Source organism: Schistocerca gregaria, chromosome 2, assembly GCF_023897955.1.
Source record: "Schistocerca gregaria isolate iqSchGreg1 chromosome 2, iqSchGreg1.2, whole genome shotgun sequence".
Taxonomy (NCBI): domain Eukaryota; kingdom Metazoa; phylum Arthropoda; class Insecta; order Orthoptera; family Acrididae; genus Schistocerca; species Schistocerca gregaria.
Window position 1 is genome coordinate 518,202,678 of NC_064921.1, and position 21,100 is coordinate 518,223,777.

A 21,100-nucleotide genomic window follows, 5' to 3' on the forward strand; every position below is an offset into this window, starting at 1 on the left:
AACCTACATTTTAATTATGGAACTTCTTGCCACCAGCTGTACATAATTCCTTCACAGCTGTAACTTGAACTAGAATCTGTATTGTTTTAATAGACCATTGTGTTTTTTCTTTACCTTCATCTTCATGTTGTGAAAGGTATGTTACCATGAAACTGTAAAAATCATCCTTGAAAACAGCAAAGTATTGGAAACTCTGTAAATTATTTTTTATGATGGTGCACAAACATCTGTGTAAACTGTAACTCTTCAGGCTTTCCCGGCGTTCAAATGACATCTTGGGTTGTCGGGTGTTCTGCTGGATATCAGCGTCATACTCGCACGATATTTCGGTCATGTAGCTCGTAACCTTCATCAGGTGCAACCTAAGACTGCTCCTCGAGTAGACCTGGTCCAGTATTTATGCCAAATAAATACTGGACCAGGTCCACTCGAGGAGCAGTCTCAGGTCGCACCTGATGAAGGTTATGAGCTACGTGACCAAAATATCATGCAAGTACGATGCTGATATCTGGCAGAACACCTGACAACCCAAGATGTCATCTATGTAAACTAATTATCCAGGTTTAGTAGGTTTCACCATTCTTTCACCAAATGCCAGCAGATGTTTCTTGCTATAGATACACACCTCACAAAATCTGCTGTCAGTCATTGTCTTTTTACCACAATCCTTCAAAAACTAGTGCTTGTAGTACTTATTTTGATAATCCAGTTTTTCTTACCACCCGTATAAGGTATCATCACTTTCTAAAACAAACAACACAAGACTATTTGTGAGAAACAACCATCACAGCCAAATGATAAAGCTCATTTTCGACACTGGATGCAGCAACAGCGTTTGCTATACTATTTGTACCAAAGAGCCATGATTGCCAATATTTTAATTATTTGATCTATTCCTTTTTGTGCAGTGTTTTTAACATGAAAAGAATCAATTTCTGTCGATTGAATACCTGCACATAAATTTGACTTGCACCAAATGTTCCAATTTCTACTCTATTTTTGTCAATATACAGCTGTCTTGGAGTTTCAAATGGCTGATGCATGGTGTACCAATCATGTTGATTTGTTTTATAATGTATTGCACCACTGTCAGTGTTCCATTTGTTAAAGTCCGGTTTGTTTGTATCTACAGAAAAATTGTTTTGTCACACCATTAAAACTATCTTCTCAATTTTTGAAGTATCTTTGTGGCTTCGATTTCTTGAACTTCCCATTGATGTTACGCAAGTTGACAGAATAGTACAATCTTTTCCTTTGTGCGTGCTAGAGCATTTGGCAGGCTGCTGTTTTTCTTACATCCAAAACCAAACCTGTGTCACATCATTTTGATACGTGACCTACTTTGCCACATGAAAAGCATTTTCTACCTTCCATTTTCTTAAATGAGGCATTTTATACGTACATGTTTCAGATGCAGTTTGATCATGCCATTGTTGGTGTTTGTTAACCTACATTTTTTACATCATTCCTTAGCAGCACAATCATATTCACAATCTGTTATTCACAACTCATAAAATAAACACATTTTTGAAACTTACTGAATGTTTTGTCTTCGGCAGATAAATCATCCCATTTAAAATCAGTGTAATAGGACTCTCTGAGCAAAGTTTGCAAAAATCGTGCATGATATCAGTGTAAAGAAAAAATCTGGTGTTAGTGAGAAAATTAGATATTTCCTTGCCTTTCCATTAGCCATCATCCATGCAGTAAGATCGGTTTCTTAATTTTTCAGCACTTTCTTCTGGTTTAATCAGTTAAAGTATTTCATCACATTCAGTTATTGGCTTTAATATTATTAGAAATAAAGTTGCTACTCACCATATAGGGCATATGCTGAGTCACAAATAGGCACAACAAAAAGACTCACACAATTAAAGCTTTTGGCCATTTACATCTTCTTCAACAATAGATGCGCGCGCACACACACACACACACACACACACACACACACACACGCAACTCTCACACACAACTGCGGTCTCAGGCAACTGAAACCACACTGAGCAGCAGCAGCACCACCCAAGCACAATGGGAGTGGCGGCTGGGTGGGGTAAAGAGGAGGCTGGGGCAGGGAGAGGGAGGGGATAGTATGGTGGGGTGGCAGACAGTGAAGTACTGCAGGTTATACGGAGGGCAGGAGAGAGCTGGGGGGGGGGGGGGGGAGTAGCAGAAAAGGAGAGAAATAAAAAAACTGGGTGTGGTGGTGGAATGACAGCTGTGTAGTACTGGAATGGGAACAGGGAATGGTCTGGATGTTTGAGGACAGTGATTAACGAAGGTTGAGGCCAGCGGGAACATAGGCTGTATTGCAGGGAAAGTTCCCACGTGCGCAATTCAGAAAAGCTGGTGTTGGTGGGAAGGATGCATATGGCACAGTCTGTGAAGCAGTCATTGAAATGAAAGATATCATGTTTGGCAGCATGTTCAGTAACAGGGTGGTACACTTGTTTCTTGACCACAGGGTCGGTGGCCATTCATGTGGACAGACAGCTTGTTGGTTGTCATGCCTACATAGAACACGGCATAGTGGTTGCAGCTTAGCTTGTAGACCACATAAATGGTTTCACAGGTAGCCCTGCCTTTGATGGGATAAGTGACGTTAGTGACCGGACTGGAGCTGGTGATGGTGGGAAGCTGTATGGGACAGGTCTTGTATCTATGTCTATTACAGGGACATGAACCATGAGGTAAGGGATTGAGAGCAGGGGTTGTATAAGGATGGACGAGTATATTGTGTAGGTTCAGTGCAAGAAGAGACGTAATCAAAACGTTGGCGGAGAATGTAATTCTGTTGCTCCAGTCCTGGGTGGTACTGAATTACAAGGGGAATGCCCCTCTGTGGCCGGATGGTGGTGCTTTGGGAGTTATTGGGAAACTGGAAAGGTTGGGAGGATAATTATGATCAGTGAAGGCTTCAGTGAGACTCTCGGTATATTTCGAGAGGAACTGCTCGTCGCTGCAGAAGCCACAACCACCAGTGGCTAGGCCATATGGAAGGTTGTTCTTGGTATGGAACGAGTGGCAGCTCTCAAAGTGGAGGAATCACTGGTGGTTAGTAGGTTTGATATGGACAGAGGTCTTGATGTAGCCATCTTTGAGGTGGAGCTCAACACCTAGGAAGGTGGCTTGTTGAGTTGAGTGGGACCAAGTGAAGGAAATGAGGGAGAAGTTGTTGAGGTTCTGGAGGAATTTATTTTATTTATTTATTTATCTTTTGTTCCGGTGATCCATGTTGTGACACTATCACAAGATATGGAACGTGTCAATTTTTCAAGCTTTTGGCCAGAATTTATGGTAATACATAAAACAAAACAAAAACAGAAATGGTGGATAGGATGTCTTCAGATTCAATCCGGATAGCAAAGATGCCATCAATGAATCTGAATGCACAAGACAATCAAATAGTAGCATTGTACTCAAGTTTGATGGTGATCCCTTCGTTTGAAAAGTTAACCCTTTGTTTGAAAAGTTAAATTACAGCTTCGTGTTGCTCTTTCTTCAAAGACAGCAGAATATGTGGCTGAAAGTAAACTTCCAAATCACTTGTGTGGTTAGAGCAACTTCTGAAAGAAACTGCAGCTGTTGATGAATCATGAGTTCCTATTTCACAAATAGATAACCAAATCATTATCAAGTTTATCAATGGGCCAGAATTTTATGAATGTTCAAAACATACAGAGACAAGGTACCATTACATTCATTAACTAGTTTAATGAAAGGAAGATTCAGAGTGACCACACATCAACCAGCAGACATTCCAACCAAAGAATTACCATTTGCAGGTAATGCCTTTGTAGGAGAAGTAACTGTGGGTGAATATGTAGCCGGTCATGGCGACTAGGAAGGATTTTGTTGGTTTGGAATCCACAGGGCGTCTGGAAAGGTAGTGTTCGATAGCAGTAAGGCCATGGGCATTAGGAATGTTAGTGTACAGGAAGGTGGCATCAATAGTGACGAGCAGGGCACAGTGTGGTAAAGGGACAGGAACTTTGGAGAGTCGGTGGAGGATATGGTTGGTATCTTTTATATAGGAGGGTAGGTTCTGAGTAATAGGTTGAAGCCGTTGGTCTACAAGAGCAGAAATTCTCTCTGTGGTAGCGCAGTAACCGGCCACAAGGGGGCGTCCTGGGTGCTTAGGTTTATGGACTTGGAAGCATGTAGAAGGTAGGAGTGTGGGGAGTGGTAGGGGTGAGTAGAGAAATGGACTCCAGGGAGAGATTCTAAAATCCTTTAGCCTATCCCACTCTAATGCTTTTAGGCTTGGATGTTTTAGTGTGTCGCAGAGTGGCTGGCTTTTCCTTTTATTCTCGTGGTCTGCCAACCACGGTCATCTCCTCTCTTGTTTTTATCCCTTCTACCTGTTTCTTGCTTCTCTCTGTGGCATTATTTTCCTGATTTGGGCATTGTAATGTTGGTTGTCCTTCTGTCATTCTTCTTGTTCTTCCTTTCTCCTGTTATTGTGTTGTATGTCTCTTTTCTTTTCTTCTTTCCCTTGTGTAATCATTTTACTTGGAACAAGGGACCAATGACTTTGCAGTGTGGTCCCTCCCCCCACCCCCTCTTTTAAACCAACCAGCTAACCAACCAACATCACCTATGCCATCAAAGGCAGGGCTACATGTGAAACCAGATGTGTGGTGTACAAGCTAAGCTGCAACCACTGTGCTGCGTTCTATGTAGACATGACAACCAACAAGCTGTCTGTCCGCATGAATGGCTACAAACAGTGGCCAAGAAACAAGTGGACCACATTGTTGCTGAACACGCTGCTAAACAAGATGTCCTTCATTTCAATGACTGCTTCACAGACTGTGCCATATGGATCCTTCCTACAAACAACAGCTTTTCTGAATTGTGCAGGTGGGCACTTTCCTTGCAATACATCCCACATTTCTGTAACCCTCCTGGCCTCAGTCTTTGTTAGTTACTGACCTCATCCATCCAGCCTGTTCCCTCTATTTTCCTCCTTTTCCACTACTCCCCCCCCCCCCTCCCCCCACTTCTCCCGTGCCCTCCGTCTAACCTGCAGCTCTTCACTGTCTACCAACCCCATCATACTATCCCTCCCCCTCCCTGCCCCAGCCTCTTTCTTTAGTCCCACTCAGTTGCCACTCCCATCATGCACTGGTGGTGCTGCTTCTCACAGTGTGGTTTCAGTTGCCTGAGACTGCAATTGTGTTAGTGGGTTGTGTTTGTGTGCATGTGTGTATTGTTGACGAAGGCCTTAATGGCCAAAAGTTTTAGTTGTCTTTTTGTTGTGCCTATCTGCAACAGCATCTCTGCTATATGGTGAGTAGCAACTTTCCTTCTCATAATATTGTTACATTCCATCCTGGATTTTTCATTGTTTGATTTTTGCCTGTAGTTATTGTCTACATTACAATTCGCCAGCCCCCCCACCCCCCTCAAAAAAAAAAAAGTTTTTTTGTCAGGTGTGAACACAAAATAAGCAGCCTTGCATATGCGGATGACTTAGTTGTGATGGCAGATTTGATTGAAAGTTTGCAAAGTAATATTTCAGAGCTAGATCAGAAATGTAAGGACTATGGTATGAAGATTAGCATCTCCAAAACGAAAGTAATGTCAGTGGGAATGAAATATAAACAGATTGAGTGCCAAATAGGAGGAACAAAGTTAGAACAGGTGGACGATTTCAAGTACTTAGGATGCATATTCTCACAGGATGGCAACATAGTGAAAGAACTGGAAGTGAGGTGTAGAAAAGCTAATGCAGTGAGCGCTCAGCTACGATCTACTCTCTTCTGCAAGAAGGAAGTCAGTACCAAGACTAAACTATCTGTGCACCGTTCAGTCTTTCGACCAACTTTGTTGTATGGGAGCAAAAGCTGGGTGGATTCAGGTTACCTTATCAACACGCATGGGAGAAGCAAGGTTACCCAAGAGACTCATGGGTTCAGCAGTAGAGGGTAGGAGGAGCCGGGGCAGACCAAGGAGAAGGTACCTGGATTCGGTTAAGAATGATTGTGAAGTAATAGGTTTAACACCAGAAGAGGCACCAATGTTAGCACTGAATAGGGGATCGTGGAGGAATTTTATAAGAGGGCTATGCTCCGGACTGAACGCTGAAAGGCATAATCAGTCTTAAATTATGATGATGATGATGATGATGATGTCATATTTTCAATTTGTTGGGTTTCCTTTGTCATCATCTCATCTTTCGCACTTCAGTAACATTAAGTATCCATCAAAATTGTTCAAATCTGTCGCACTTTATGCCTGCAATCTTTACCAACCACACTCTGCTGCCATGTTGGTAAAACACTATAGGCTGCTTTTAAAATAAAACATTTATCTTAAATTTCAAAAGTACAGCAATAATGAAAAGCCCATCACACATACAAAGCATGCCAAGTACAGCTAACTAGGAGTTTCTACAATGTCTACTCACTGCTTCAAAAGAATATTAATGTATGTAATAACATTGAAACCACAATCACTTTCACAGTCTCAACCTTTGTGACCACCACAGAAAATTCTTTAATTACTTTTAGCCTCTGTTTACAACATACTTTTTAAAGGGATACTGATGGGGAAGTAGGATTCTGAATCTGAAAATACTGAATACTGCTGAAACCAGCAACACTTCACAATTGCTAAATATGTATAGGAATTGGAAATACGACCTGATCTCCTTCTGTCTCACTCTGTCCACCTCCTCCTCCCTCCCCCCTCTCTTTGCCCATCACCTCCTCCTGCCTCTCTGTACACCTCCTCGTCCACACTCAATCCTCTCTTTCCATTGCCTCTCCCCTCCCCTCACTGACATTGAGCCTTGTTTATTCTTATTGCCAACAAAACAGTGATTGAGAGATGAAATCGCCTGAAATGAATGGGTGAATTGGTTGGGACCATTGGTGTATGAGAGACCTCTCCTGCTGCTAGATTTGTGAGTATAGTAGCTTCAATGACAGTATTCTGCATAGCTTTAATCTATGAACAGATAGGATTACAAAGTTTCAGACAATTCATATTCTGTAGTAGCTGAATGTAAGCAGATAAGACATAAATACAACTTTCCTATTTTCCGGCAAAACCGACTGCAAGCAGGAAAACAATGCAACATACTGTTGTGTGTAGAGTTTTTGTTTAAAATTACATATAAGAAGAAAATATGTATATTGGAGAAACAATTTCTGGAAAGGTTTAAATGTGCTGCTACCCTAGTTAAAACTGACAGCGAGAAGGTAAACGAAACCACACATTTTCACAGCACAGCATTTTGTTTCTCAAGATGGTTAACCAAAATAGTTGATTAAGAATATGTATAACCTATGTCCACCTGAACATTTATTAGGCAAAATAATTTAATTTGATAGATAAAAAAATATACTCAGCAAGCAGTGGTAGGACACACACATAAAAGAGGGTTGTAAGTAGGCGAAGCCAGTGGCTCCTTCTACAGACAAAAGGGTTGAAGGGGAAGCAAGAGTGGTGAAGGAAAAGGACTGGAGAGGTCTAGAAAAAGGGGTAGGTTTCAGGAAACTCACCCAGAACTGCAGGTCAGGGTAGACTTACTGCACAGGATGAGAAGGAAAGACTGATTGTTGGAGACTGTCTCCAACAGTCAGTCTTTCCTTCTCATCCCATATGATAAGCAGTTCTGGGTGACTTTCCTGAAACCTACCCCTTTTCCTAGACCTCTCCTGTCCTTTTCCTTCACCCTCTTCCTCTCCCTTCAACCCTTCTGCCTGAAGAAGGAGCCACTGGCTCTGAAAGCTTGCCTAATTACAACCCTGTTTTATGTGGGCAATCTGCCACTGCTTGATGAGCAGATTTTTTTTATCTATCCAGTTAAGTTATTTTATCAAAAACTGATTTTTTGTTGAGCATTTATTGGAGTATCTTGTAAAAAAATTGAAGGAAAATGGTCAAGAACTTTCTGAAATTTTTGTAAGAACATTAAACAACAGCTTCACTGTATGTAATAGTGTAGATAACATTCATTGTGAAAAGTCACATCTACTAATGAAACTTAAATTATGGGTTAAGCTTAATTGAAAATTTTTAAAAGGCAGGCACAAATTAGTCGCCAGCTCCCCTGTTATTTCAAGGGTTAAAACAGACTCTATAATCGATGATTTCATGTGTAATACTGAACTTCAGAAATTTTTACATGTGAATATGTGATGTTTTCTGCATCAAGCTTAGTATGCTATTGTCAGTGTGTATCACATATACTTTTTCAAATGCACTTTTGTGACATGCAAAGTATAGCAGTACAAAGGTGCAACTTCAATCGTAAGACAGATGAATGTTTCAGATCGACTATGTAATGGTAAGACAGAGATTTTGAAACTAGATTTTAAATTGTAAGGCATTTCCATTGGCAGATAGTGGACTCTGACTACAATTTATTGATTATGAAATGTAGATTAAAACTGACGAAGTGGCAAAAAGGTGAGAAATTAAGAAGATGGGACCTAAATAAGTTGAAAAAAATGAATCTCAGAGAGAGCATTAGGCGATGATTCACTAGAACAGGGAAAAGGAATACAGTAGAAGACTAATGGTAAGCTTTGAGTGATAAAATAGTGAAGGAAGCAGAGGATCAAATAGGTGAAAAGACAAGGCCTGATATAAATCCTTGGATATCATAGGAGGTATTGACTAAGTGATGAGAGGCAAAAATATGAAATAGCACCAAATGAAGCACGCAAAAGGGAATAAAACTGTCTAAAAAACGAGACTGAAAGGAAGTGCAAAATCACTTAGTTGTAATGGCTAGAGGCCAAGTCAGCAGTGAGACAGTTGAAATATACTCAGGCTTCAAGAAGAATGTAATAATTCCAATTCCGAAGAAAGCAGGTGTTCACAGATATGAATATTATTGAACTATCAGTTTAATAAGTCATGACTGCAAAATACAAGTACTAATTCTTTACAGATGAATGGAAAAACTTGTAGAAGCTGACCTCAAGAAAGATAAGTTTTGATTCTGGAGAAATGTAGGAACATGCAAAGCAAATGCTGACCCTACGACTTCTCTCGAAAGATAGGTTAGGAAAAGGCAAATCTACATTTATAGCATGTGAAAGACTATTTACAATGTGTATAGAACCCAGATGGCAGTTACAAAAACTGAGGGGCATGAAAGGGAAGCAGTAGTTGAGAAGGGTGTGAGACAGAGTGTGAGCTTATCCCTGATGTTATTCAATCTTGACATTCATCAAATAGTAAAGAAAACCAAACAAATGGAATGTAATCAAATTGAATCAGGAGTAGCTGAAGAAGATACATTAAGAAGTGAGACACTATAAGCAGCAAATGGGTTTTGCTGTGTGGGCAGTAAAATAACTGATGATGGCTGAAGTATGTAGGATATAAAATTGTAGATTGGCAATAGCAAGGAAAGTGTTCCTGGAGAAGAGAAATTCGTTAACATTGAATACAGATTCAAGTGTCAGGAAGTATTTTCTGGAGGTATTTGCATGCAGTGTAGCCATGTATGTAAATGAAATGCGAATGATACACAGTTTTAACAAAAAGAGAATAGAAGCTTTCTAAATGTGGTGCTACAGAAAAATGTTGAAAATTAGATGAATCAAACAATCGAAAATCCAGGATGGAATGTAACAGTATTATGAAAAGGGAAGTTGCCACTCACCATATAGCGGAATGCTGAGTCGCAGATAGGTACAACAAAAAGACTCACAATTAAAGCTTTCAGCCATTAAGGCCTTAGTCAACACCACACACACACACACACACACACACACACACACACACACACACACACACACACACACACACACACACACAACACCACCACCACCATATGGTGGGTAGCAACTTTCCTTTTCATAATATTGTTGAATATTAGATGGGTATACCACATAACTAATAAGGAGATACTGATTGGAATTGGACATATAAGAAATTTGTGGCATAATTTGACTAAAAGAAGGGATTGATTGATTGTACACAGTCTGGGACATCAAAGGATCACCAATTTAGTATTGGAGTGACGTGTAGAGGGTAAAAATCATGGAGAGGAAGTAGGTTGTATTAGTTATTTGGAGATGTTGAGGCTCGCACAGAATAGAGCAGTATGTAGAGCTGCATCATACCAGTCTTTCAGCTGAAGACCACAACAACAATAGTATGAACGTGTTCTTTTCTAGGTTTGAAACAGAAACTGCTTGTGTAATTTGTTGGAGCTAGATCATTCATGCGCACAAATTTGCAAGGTACATGTGAGTAGACTTCTAAATATATTATAGTCTTATTTACATAGACTGTTATCAAAGCTACATAGAAATACGGACAACTCATCCTAACCCTTCCATATGAAATATATAAAAATAGATTAAAGTGAGCAGAGTCATGCCGTGGCTGTGTAAACTTGTTACCATTAATCACCCCCTATTACTATAGTACTGTTAAGTACTCCCTTTGCCCACAACTTTTCAGTGTATTAATTGCTTTTGCAAACCTTCATCTTATAATTCATAAGATTTTGTTGCTTTGCTTGTGTTGAAAATATTTAGTTCCTCAAAATCATCTAGGGCAAAAATGACAAAATGAAAGATGAAACCTTTTGCGTTTTATTTGACAAATCGGTGGTCAGAATAACATATTAAAGAAAAATGGGGCTGTCTCTGGCTTGTGAAATGAATGTTAACACTAGTTTGTGTGTAGTGATCATGCATATCATTATTGGTTTAATGATGTCAACACACCGTTGCCTGAGAGAAAAGAAAATTGTGAAGTATGAATTCATTCATTTATTCATTCATTGTGCTCTGTTGGTCCTATTGTGAAGAAGGGCCATTGTGGATATGAAACAAAGTGAGATATGTGTTAAAAAATTGGCCAGGTGATAGTAGGACTCTCACACCGAGGGTTCTGCAAAACTTAATTATATGTATAGACCCTTTATTCATTCCAGGAATCAAGAATATTGACAGTTTTTTTGCCTGTCATTGAAATTGGTACTGGCAAGGTATCAATCTCAGGGATTCCTAGACTTTTGAAAATGTTTTAATTTCACATTTGAAGTCTAATAACAAATGACAAAAAGAAATATTTTTGTCAGGTGGTATTATTATAAAATATTTCTCCCTTTACTTGTAATGTGAAACCTTGCTTCATGCCAAATTTCATGATTCTAAGTGAACAGAAAGTGTACCCTGTGGGTTTTGATGAGTGGGTTTTCGAGTATCGAAATATGTGACATAAATGGCCATATGTTTTGATGGAACTGCTTGAAACTTAAAACTTTTACATGTCAAGGGCCATAGTCCTCGAAGTGTGACATAAATTTGAACTTCATATGTCTACTCGTTCCTGATAAATAGTGTTCTTAATCCCCGAGTGGGCTCAACTTTGTACAAAGTGCAGCAGTCACAAATAACATTGACTCGTACTGTTCTGTTGTTATTGTACAATTGTGAGCGTGTACCTACTCCTTCATTATTGATTCAAATAGCACAGTAATAATGTGTGCTGCGATATGTCCAAGTGATCAGCAATAATATACAATAAATAGCGAGACAGACGAAAAAAAATTACGACCCGGGCAAGAAAATGATCCTGCTTCCAAGCTAGCAGCACAATCCCACAGTGAGACAGTTATGTATAAGATAATTAGTAATCAAGTAAGTGGATGTCAGAGTCTGATGCAACTACATTGTGTACAAACAGAGTGAACTAATGGAAACTTTATTTTATTATTGTTTGATTGAAAAATGATTTATCTCATATATCGTAAGTTTATTTTATCATTGTTTGGTTACACAAAGATGTTTACTGTGATTTTGCTCATAAATGATTACATTGGTAACATAAAGACAGCTATTCTTTACATGTGTACAAAGTGTGCCATGCACACGCTCATGCTATGAAAAATGGTATGCTTACTCAAGTGTTAACAATCGAACAGACAGATGGACAACAGATTGATCTTATAAGGCTTCAATTTTTACAGATTGAGGCATGGAGTCCTAGAAAGATGAGCATATATATTAAAAAAAGATACAGAATGGTTAGAAGATAAATCTGTACACTTTTTTACAAAAATAAATTATCACTGTGCTGCCATATACTGTTTATGCTTACTCAGGCTAAATTTTTCAAAGCACAAGTATCAGAAAGAACTGTGTCCATGTGATGGATCATCAATGCGGCATCAGAACAGAAAATTAGAAGCTTGAAATACTAAATCCTGTCATAAGAATTTGCTGCACCAAAGAATATGTTAACACAGTTTCTATTTTTGATTGTTGCATGGACATGAAAAAGTAAGATACAAAACTTAGAGATCAGGAAATTGTAAAACAAATTAACAATATTATGAAAAAGATAGATCGCTACTCACAGTAAAGATGACACTTTGAGTTGCAGGCAGGTGCAATGAAATGGATGTGACACACTGCGCTTTTGGCCAAAGCCTTCTTCAGAAAGGAAAACACACAAACATTCACACAAGAAAGCACACTTCACACAGGCATGGCCACTATTTGTGGCTTCTCCAGTCAGATTACAGTTCTGCCACGTCAAACTGAAGCAGAAACCCAAAGTGCGGCAGAGAAGAGGAGGGATAACAGGGTACAGGTGGGGTAGTGAAGTCGTTGCTGCCTTGTGGAGGGTGCAAGCACTAGAGGGTTGCAGGACAGACATATCATTGGAGGCACTGGGCACGAGGGAGGGGGCAGCGGAGTGGTAAAGGAAGGAAGCAACGGTAGATGATGGAATGTTCTGCTGTAGTGACACAGGTAATGCGCTGCTTGAAAGTTGCACATTGTGTCCAGCATTCTCAACTATGACAACAGTAACTTCCCCATCAATTTGTGGCACAATTGGGCATTGTCCTCTCCCCAGGAGCAATTCCCAAATTGCCTTTCGATTCAATCTTTCAAATAAAGTTCTTCAACACCAGCACGGAAAGAGGACCTCATCGTGTTCCTTTAATAGGTCAATACTTGCAAAGAGCAGCAGTGCTGTTGCTGTGCTGTTTTGATAAAATAGCTGTACGTGTAAAGTCCTGTCCACTTTGAGCAGGCTATTAACTGTCAGCAACTGTAATGCATGCTGATGCATGTGTTTCAACCTTGCGTAACCATACCAGTACTGGTGCCTAATTGCAAGTCATGACACAAACACTACTGCAAGTCCTGCAGTAGACAGTCTGAACATCATTCCCGCAAAGGCTCAAGTAGCAAAAGTTTAATTATAACCACCCTATATATTGAGTATGCAGAAAAACCTCTCTCTTCTTCCACAAACTTGTTGGTCACAATATCCAGTGTGGCTGGAAAAGATACAGGTGGATCCAGTCTTTAACAAAAGTTGCAGTGCAAGTGCCCAGAATGAAGATGTTTGCCAAATGAAAATACAGACAGGTTTCATAAACATGACTGCACATTTCACTGGATAGTTTTGTTAAGACAGCAAACACCGTGATACTAGATCCATATTCAGGATGACACAATTTCAAATTCCTGTCCGGCTACCCAGATTTAATTCTCCTGCAATTTCCAAAAATAATTTAAGGCAAATTCTGAAATAACATGGCTGACTTCCTCCTCTCATCTGAGCTGATACTCCATTTGTTGATGAAGTGTTAAAGTCTGATCATCATTCCATCAAACACTGCACTAAAACCATCTCACAGGAGTCTGATTCTATAGCCATGTTCTGTAAAACAGTGAGAGACAAGCAAACTGAAAGCCAGGTATATAAAAATGGGTCTAATGAGTCTGTGTAGCATATTACCATTCTAGTGTACCCAGGTAAGGACTGCCATTCATGGCATAGCTTTTGGTATATTTTGATATCTCTCTGGCATAGGCATAATGACAATGATGTTAGGGGGCCTTCTTCAGCTGCCATGCATCTACATCGGTACTTCTCAAAGCCTGTTAAGGGGCAAGTAATATGTTGCAAGTGCCCTATCAGGGTCATCACCATATGAGCTCAAATTACTCTGGTTTACAATTTTGGAAATTTCATGGGATGTTACATGATGCTCTTACAGTTATTAAATGACATCAAGATGAAACTGTATTGTATTTTTAGTGATCTTTAAACACAGTACACAAAGTACATCATGATATCAGTCAAATCAGTAATGATATGACAGTAGATGATGGACAGTGCTATGATGGTTACTTTTAAGTTGTACTGTACATTGCTTCACATAGTGGCTACAATCTGAAAGGAGATGCATATTAAAGAGTTCAGAAAATAAATAAATTATAGATATTTCAAAAAAAAACTGTCATCACCACATCATTCTGGTAGGTTACAGGCTCTCACACTTAAAAAAATTTATACTCATTTGTCCTTTTACACACACTTGCATATATAACATAAATGGATAAATTGACTTCACACATACGCCTCATGTTATTCAGCCACCCTGCTGTTTATTGTGCCAGATCATATCCTAAGAATTCCCGTATGCTGTAAAAATAGTCCTCTACTATGATTGATCCTAGATGATTCTAAAATTCTGTAGCGCTGTGATGTTTTTTATTAGTGTTGGGAGATAATACCATAATTTTATTCTCATGTATGTAACACCTTTGTTACACAATTTTTTGAATTTGTGTTTCAACACTGTCTCCTATCACCTCCTTCAGGATTACCTACCATACTGTGTATTGTTATTCTGTTGACATGCCTGAAATGTGCACCATCCGGTGCCTTGTGTGTAATTTTAACATGTATGGAAATATGGGTGTGTGATTTGCATTTATTTATTTAGCGTTTGACAATACAAACTGAACTTCAGCTTTAGTGTTTAAAGTTATGCGAGTGTATTTTTGTGGCGAGATGTATGCAAATATTTCATCTCCTTTATTTAATCTGATGACTCAATGCTAATAGTTTTCAGTACATAGTCTATTAAAGAGTGCTACTGTAATGACTACGACTTTGTTGTTGAGACTAGAACACATCGTGCATAGTAAATAAAAGATTTGAACAGCCATCTGAGGTGGTTTACAGATGATGCTGTTGTTTATCATGTAGGAAAGTCATCATCAGATCAAAAACAATGAAAAAATGATTTAGAAAAGATATGTGTGTAGTGCAAAAATTGGCTGTTGACACTAAGTAATTTTGAGGTCATCCACATGAGTGTTAAAAGAAATCCATTAAGCTTCAGTTACATGATATATCAATAAATTCAGCTAAATACTTAGGATTTACAATTACAAAAGACTTAAATTGGAATGAACACGTAGAAAATGAAGTGGAGAAGGTGAACAAAAGATTGCATTTTATCAACAGAACACTTAGAAGATGCAACAGATCTACTGAAGAGACTGCCCACACTACACTTGTCCATCCTCTTTTGGAGTACTGCTGTGTGGTGTGGGATCCTTCCAGATAGGATTAACAGAGAACGTTGAGAAAGTCTGAAGAAGGGCAGCACATTTTGTATTATCGAGAAATAGGGGAGAGAGTGTCACGGAAATGATACAGGATTAAAACAAATACATTTCTTGCTGCTGCAGGATCTCCTTACAAAATTTCAATCGCCGACTTTCTCCTCTGAATGTGGAAAAATTTTCTTGCTGCCAATCTACATATGGAGAAACAATCATCATAAATAATGGAAATTGGAGCTGGCACGGAAAGATACAGGTATTCTTTTCTTCCACACGCTGTTCAAGAGTGGAATAATAGAGAATTAGCGTGAAGATGGTTCGATGAATCACCTGCCAGGGACTTAAGTATGATTTGCAGAGTAGCCATGTAGATGTAGATGTAGATGAAAAACTCATATTGGACAAATCCTTTATAGTCCACAGCTCGTGGTCTCACAGTCGCGTTCTCGCTTCACAAGCACGGGGTCCCAGGTTCAATTCCCAGTGGGGTCAGGGATATTCACATGCCTCAAGATGACTGGGTGTTTGTGTTGTCCTCATCATTTCATCATCATTCATGAAAGTGGCAGATTGGACTGAGCAAAGGTTGAAATTTGTACATTGGACTTCAGGACAAGATAGAAAACAGCTTTTTACATGAAAGTCAATGTAATTATGCAACCTTTTTATTTCTAAAAGGGTCTGCATGCTACTAAAGCTCAAAAATTCAGTGCCACACTATGCCAAGTTGTACAAAAATATAGCCCCTAAATCAACAGCTTTTTACATGAAAGTCAATGTAATTATGCAACCTTTTTATTTCTAAAAGGGTCTGCATGCTACTAAAGCTCAAAAATTCAGTGCCACACTATGCCAAGTTGTACAAAAATATAGCCCCTAAATGAACCTGAAATTTCACTTGCCATATTAGTGTTATGGACATGAAAATAAAATTGACTGCAATCTTTGCCAACAAATCTAGAGCCAGTGCGAGGTGGATGCCTACTTGTAGTTACCTGTAGCTATGACCATTACCAATGATTGATTACCAGTCATGCAGTCAAATGATAATGGGACTTCAGTTAATTTATGTACAATCTCCTACAATTTCCATTTTATTTGTTATACTTTTTGAGAGTCAACTGCCAGTGCTTACATCAAGCATCAGTCCACTGCAGATATTCTTGCATTTAGCTACAATTTTCTGGTGTTTCATTTTCTCTGTATAGAACAGCATCATTTATGAACAGCCTCAAGGAGCTCTGTTATCCACCAGATTGTTTCCATATATTTTGAACAGTAATAGCACTGTAAAACTCTCAAGGGTATTCTTGGTTTGCTTTTACACGAGACATGCGTTCTCCATTAAGAGTAATCTTTTGGGTTCTAATCATAGAGCTTGTCCAATATTCCATAAGTGCATATTTTATTCATTAGATGGCATTGTGTAACTATAAAAAGTTCACCCACAGAAAATGCATTGAAAATGTGTTCCAAGTGCCATCAAAAAAACATTTTAGTGTCCTAGAGAGACAGACACAAGTGCAGAAGAAATGTGTGCAAACAAGTCATGGGTGTGGTCTATCAAAAATGTTATGTGCTTGTAGTTATATGAACTTAACAAAATGCAAACGAGGGGGGGGGGGGGGGGGGGGGGCGCTTGCCACCGATGTTTATAGGAATGATTTGTCATTTGTCTAGTGCTGTACAAAATCTGAAGGTAGTACTGGACTCTAATAGGAACAAAAATATGATCATCATTGAAATACCACATAGATATGACCTTATAAAAGACTCATTTGTAAATAGAGAAATTATTAAGGCCAACAAACAGTTTGAGGAGATCTGCCAAATGTATAAAAACACTCAGTTTCTATCTGTTGACAACGTACAGAGAGACAGTTTCACAAAGCATTGAATGCACATAAATGGAAAGGGTAAGTGACTTCTCAGCTATAAAACTCTGGAAATGTTGACCGCAGCTAGCAAAAGAATAAATCATTTGTCTAAAATAGCAGAACAAACAGCAGTGTGCCAACCACAAACAATAGCAGAGCAGCAATCACCAACTGCAGCAGCTATTGCTACTTCAGCAGAACCAACACCAGTGGCAGCTAAATCAGCATCAACAAAAACAAAACTATTATCAGAAGCAGCAGCAGCAATAACCGAAAAAGCAATGTCATCATCATCCCAGTCAACAGCAGCAGAGCTACAGTCACAAGTGGCAGCAGCATACCCAGAATCATTATTGTCAGAAAAACAAGCAACAAGAGAAGAATCAACATCAGTAATGGAAAATGCTACATCAACACCATCAGAAGTAGTGGAAACCACTCATCCCCTTAACAAGACAAGAATTTCACCTACATGCCATCTTCAGGATCAATCAACACTGGAAAACTCATCAAGTGGTCATAAACTGAGGACAAGAAAAGCAACTGTTCCATCCCATCTCAATGATTTTTTGCTGAAGGGTTACAGGAACACCACAGTAAGATAAATACAAGTGTAATGTTCTTATATATTAATGTGCGGTCTCTTATGAACAAGGGAAACTTAAACTGCACTATGATTTCAATAAATGAACAGTGGCTTAGCAATCAGGAACTAAAATTAACTGTACCATTTGAATATGAGTTGGCAACTAGCTACTGTAGAACAGGTACTAAATGTGATTGTGTATCTGTATATGTTAAAAATAGTGTGAACCTAATCTATGAAATTGTAGATGGAAGTGGTCTGTACATAGAAGCAAAATTTGAAGCTGCAGCCATAATGTTGTCAAAACAGGAAATTATAATAGCTTCAGTATCCCCCCCCCCCCCCAAAACACAATGAAGACCTGTTTGTGGAGTTCCTGGAGAAACTGGTAATCTTGCTACTCAAATACATATTTGGTGATATCAGTATACAAATTATTTTTAAGAATAGAAATGTTGACCTCTTGCCAAATACAGTAAGATCCCTGAACTTCAGGTGGGTAAATGACAAACCCACAAGACAGGAAGCATGTCTAGATAACAAAATATGTAATTTTCATCTAAACAAAACAGAATTTGGCACAATCAAGCTATGGCTCAGACAAACTCTTTAACAGTAAAGCAACTGAAACTGTCACAGACTGCAGAAAAATTATAATACTAATTAATGAATCAAAGATAAACAAGTTGATAAGTAAAGTGAATTTAATAAATTGGGATAAAATAATAACTACTGCTGGTGCAAATGAATATACCACCAAATTTTTAGAACTGTTAACTGAAAATTTTGAAGCATGTTGTTCTAAAGAAAATATTGAAGCAAAATCTTTACACCAAACCACAAAATCTAAAAAGCTGGCACACCTAGCATCTAAGTAAAATAAGAATCATAATGCTACTATATCATGATAGATCTAAGCACAATAAAGTATATGAAAGTGAAAAAGATTTACTTGTTTAAAATCAAGGCAGCTAAGTGCAAAGTATATTGTACATATATACTGAACTCAGTGAATAAATGCAAAGCTGCATGGGAAATTATTAAAACAGAAATAAACTGCGGTGATAAAGTATACCATATACCAATTCCACCTGCTATTCTGAATGCACACTTTGTCAGTCCTCAATCAGATAACAGTATAATGGCGGATGTGACTAAGACAAGAGGCATTGGCAGTATTTAAAGCAAGATTATATTGGTCAGCACAATACTCTTAAAGTCCAAATTATGCTGACATGAGCTGCGTAAGTAGTTTGTGTGTTTGTTGACTGCATTTAGCTTGTTATCACACTAGTTCCAAAGGAATTTTCACATAGTGTTTGATTGAGTCTGTGTGTCCATTAACGTTTATTTGTGGTGCCAGTTAGGTCAGTTTTATTTCTTTGAAATTTCATACTATGTACTATCATGAAGTATTCCATAAGTTACTTAGCCAATAAATTGTCTTGAACATACCAAATGCAGAAGATGAAACATAAAATTCAATGTCAACTCTTACAACGTGAAAAGAAACTTAGATAAAATATCAGATAATGTGTCAAATGTTGCAGTTGATGATGGTGAGTACGTATAGTCTCATATATTATCAGGTGGTAAAACATTGAAAAACTGTATCAGTGGTGATCTGTTCCTTTGAAAGAACAGACGTCATACAGATCAAGCAGCTGTGAAATACTATGTGTAAATGGAGGGGGCTCACTGCTGCCAGCTGCAGTGGGACATTGAGTGGAATCAGTGGTCACAAGCAAAAGTGTGTACCAAACTAGGATTCGAACCTGGGATCTCCTGCTTACTGGACAGGTGCGGTAGCCACTGCACCGTCCCAGACACAGCATTGTCGCAACTGCATGGATTATTTCGGTACATCTTACAGCCGATCCACACTTCCATTGTGCGCCACCTGTGTGCAGTTCCTGACCATTAAACTCCTGTTCACTACCCAGATATTCCCACAGGATCTCTGACGTGTTTCATGCATTCACGCTGAAGGAAATGGATCTGTTGCCCAGCCAGGCTTATCAATTTTTTATGAATGTGTGGTGTGTGTTCCTTTGAAAGAACAGACACCACGCAGATCCATCAGCTGTGAAATGCTCTATGTTAAATGGAAGAGGGATCCCTGCTGTCAGCTGCAGTGGGACATTAAGTGGAATCATCAGCGACAAGCAAAAATGTGTACCGGACCAGGATTCAAACCCAGGATTATCCTGCTTGCTAGGATGATGCAGTAACCACTGCACCATCTGGTACACAGTGTTATCGCAAATGTATGGGCGATCTCGGTACGCGTCAGAGCAGTGGTCCCCCTTCTATTTTCATATAGTGTTTCACAGCTGCTGGACCTGTATGATATCTGTTCTTTCATAGGAACAAACACCTTGCATGATGAGCCTGGCTGGGCTATGGATCCTCTTTGTTCAGTGAGAATGCATGAAAGACGTCAGACCTCCTCTGGGAACCTATGAGTAGCAAACAGGAGTTTAATGGACAGGGACTGCAGATAGGTGGCACACAGTGGGAGTGTGGATCATCTGTGAGGTGTACAGAGATAGTCCATGCAGTGACGATAACGCTGTGTCCCAGACGGTGCAGTAGTTCTCGCACCTGCCTAGTAAGCAGGAGATTCAGGGTTTGTACCCCAGCCCGGTACACATTTTCACTCGTCGCCGCTGATTCTGCTTAATGTCCTGCTGTAGCTGAGACCTGTGATCCCCCTTCCATTTACACATACATTGTATTCTGTATGTAACAAAAGCTTGTTGATATAGGTAACTTTCGCTCATGTGATATGTGTTGTATTGCAGCATTGACTGGATTTGAGACAAAAAACAAGTTCACTATAAAGAACAGTGTTGGCCAGAAAGTATATTATGCTGTGGAGGATTCCGATTGCCTGACTCGCAATTGTTGTGGTCCTCTGAGGCCATTTGATATGAAGATACTGGATAATTTTAGAAATGAAGTGATTCATTTGAATCGTCCTTTGGCATGTGATACATGTTGGTTTCCATGCTGTCTTCAAGTAAGTAATCCTTTGGTTACTTCATTCATAAGGTATTTAGAACTTTAATGCAGAATGAAGTGGCATGAAGAACACTTGTTAATCAAAAAATGTTTCAAATCCTATATGAACCATCTAGTTTTTCCACGAAACAAGTAAGGCAAGATTATTTAATATATGACCTGTTGTTGCACTTGTACACATCAAGGAGTTTTAGTTCCCAAAAAAGAAAATGAAACTGGTAGCATTCAGTACCCTTCCTATTGTGGTTCAAAGTACA

At 39.0% G+C, this 21,100-nt stretch overlaps 1 protein-coding gene across 2 annotated transcripts in view; it reads left to right on the top strand.

Annotated features, from left to right (window-relative positions):
* The window catches only part of LOC126329509 (phospholipid scramblase 1), a 142,437-nt gene that overhangs the window by 63,118 nt on the left and 58,219 nt on the right, over positions 1–21,100 (top strand). For both annotated transcript variants that reach the window (XM_049996164.1, XM_049996163.1), the window contains exon 5: positions 20,624–20,841. In XM_049996164.1, coding sequence (XP_049852121.1) covers positions 20,624–20,841 — 218 coding nt within the window. The remainder of the gene's footprint in view (positions 1–20,623; positions 20,842–21,100) is intronic.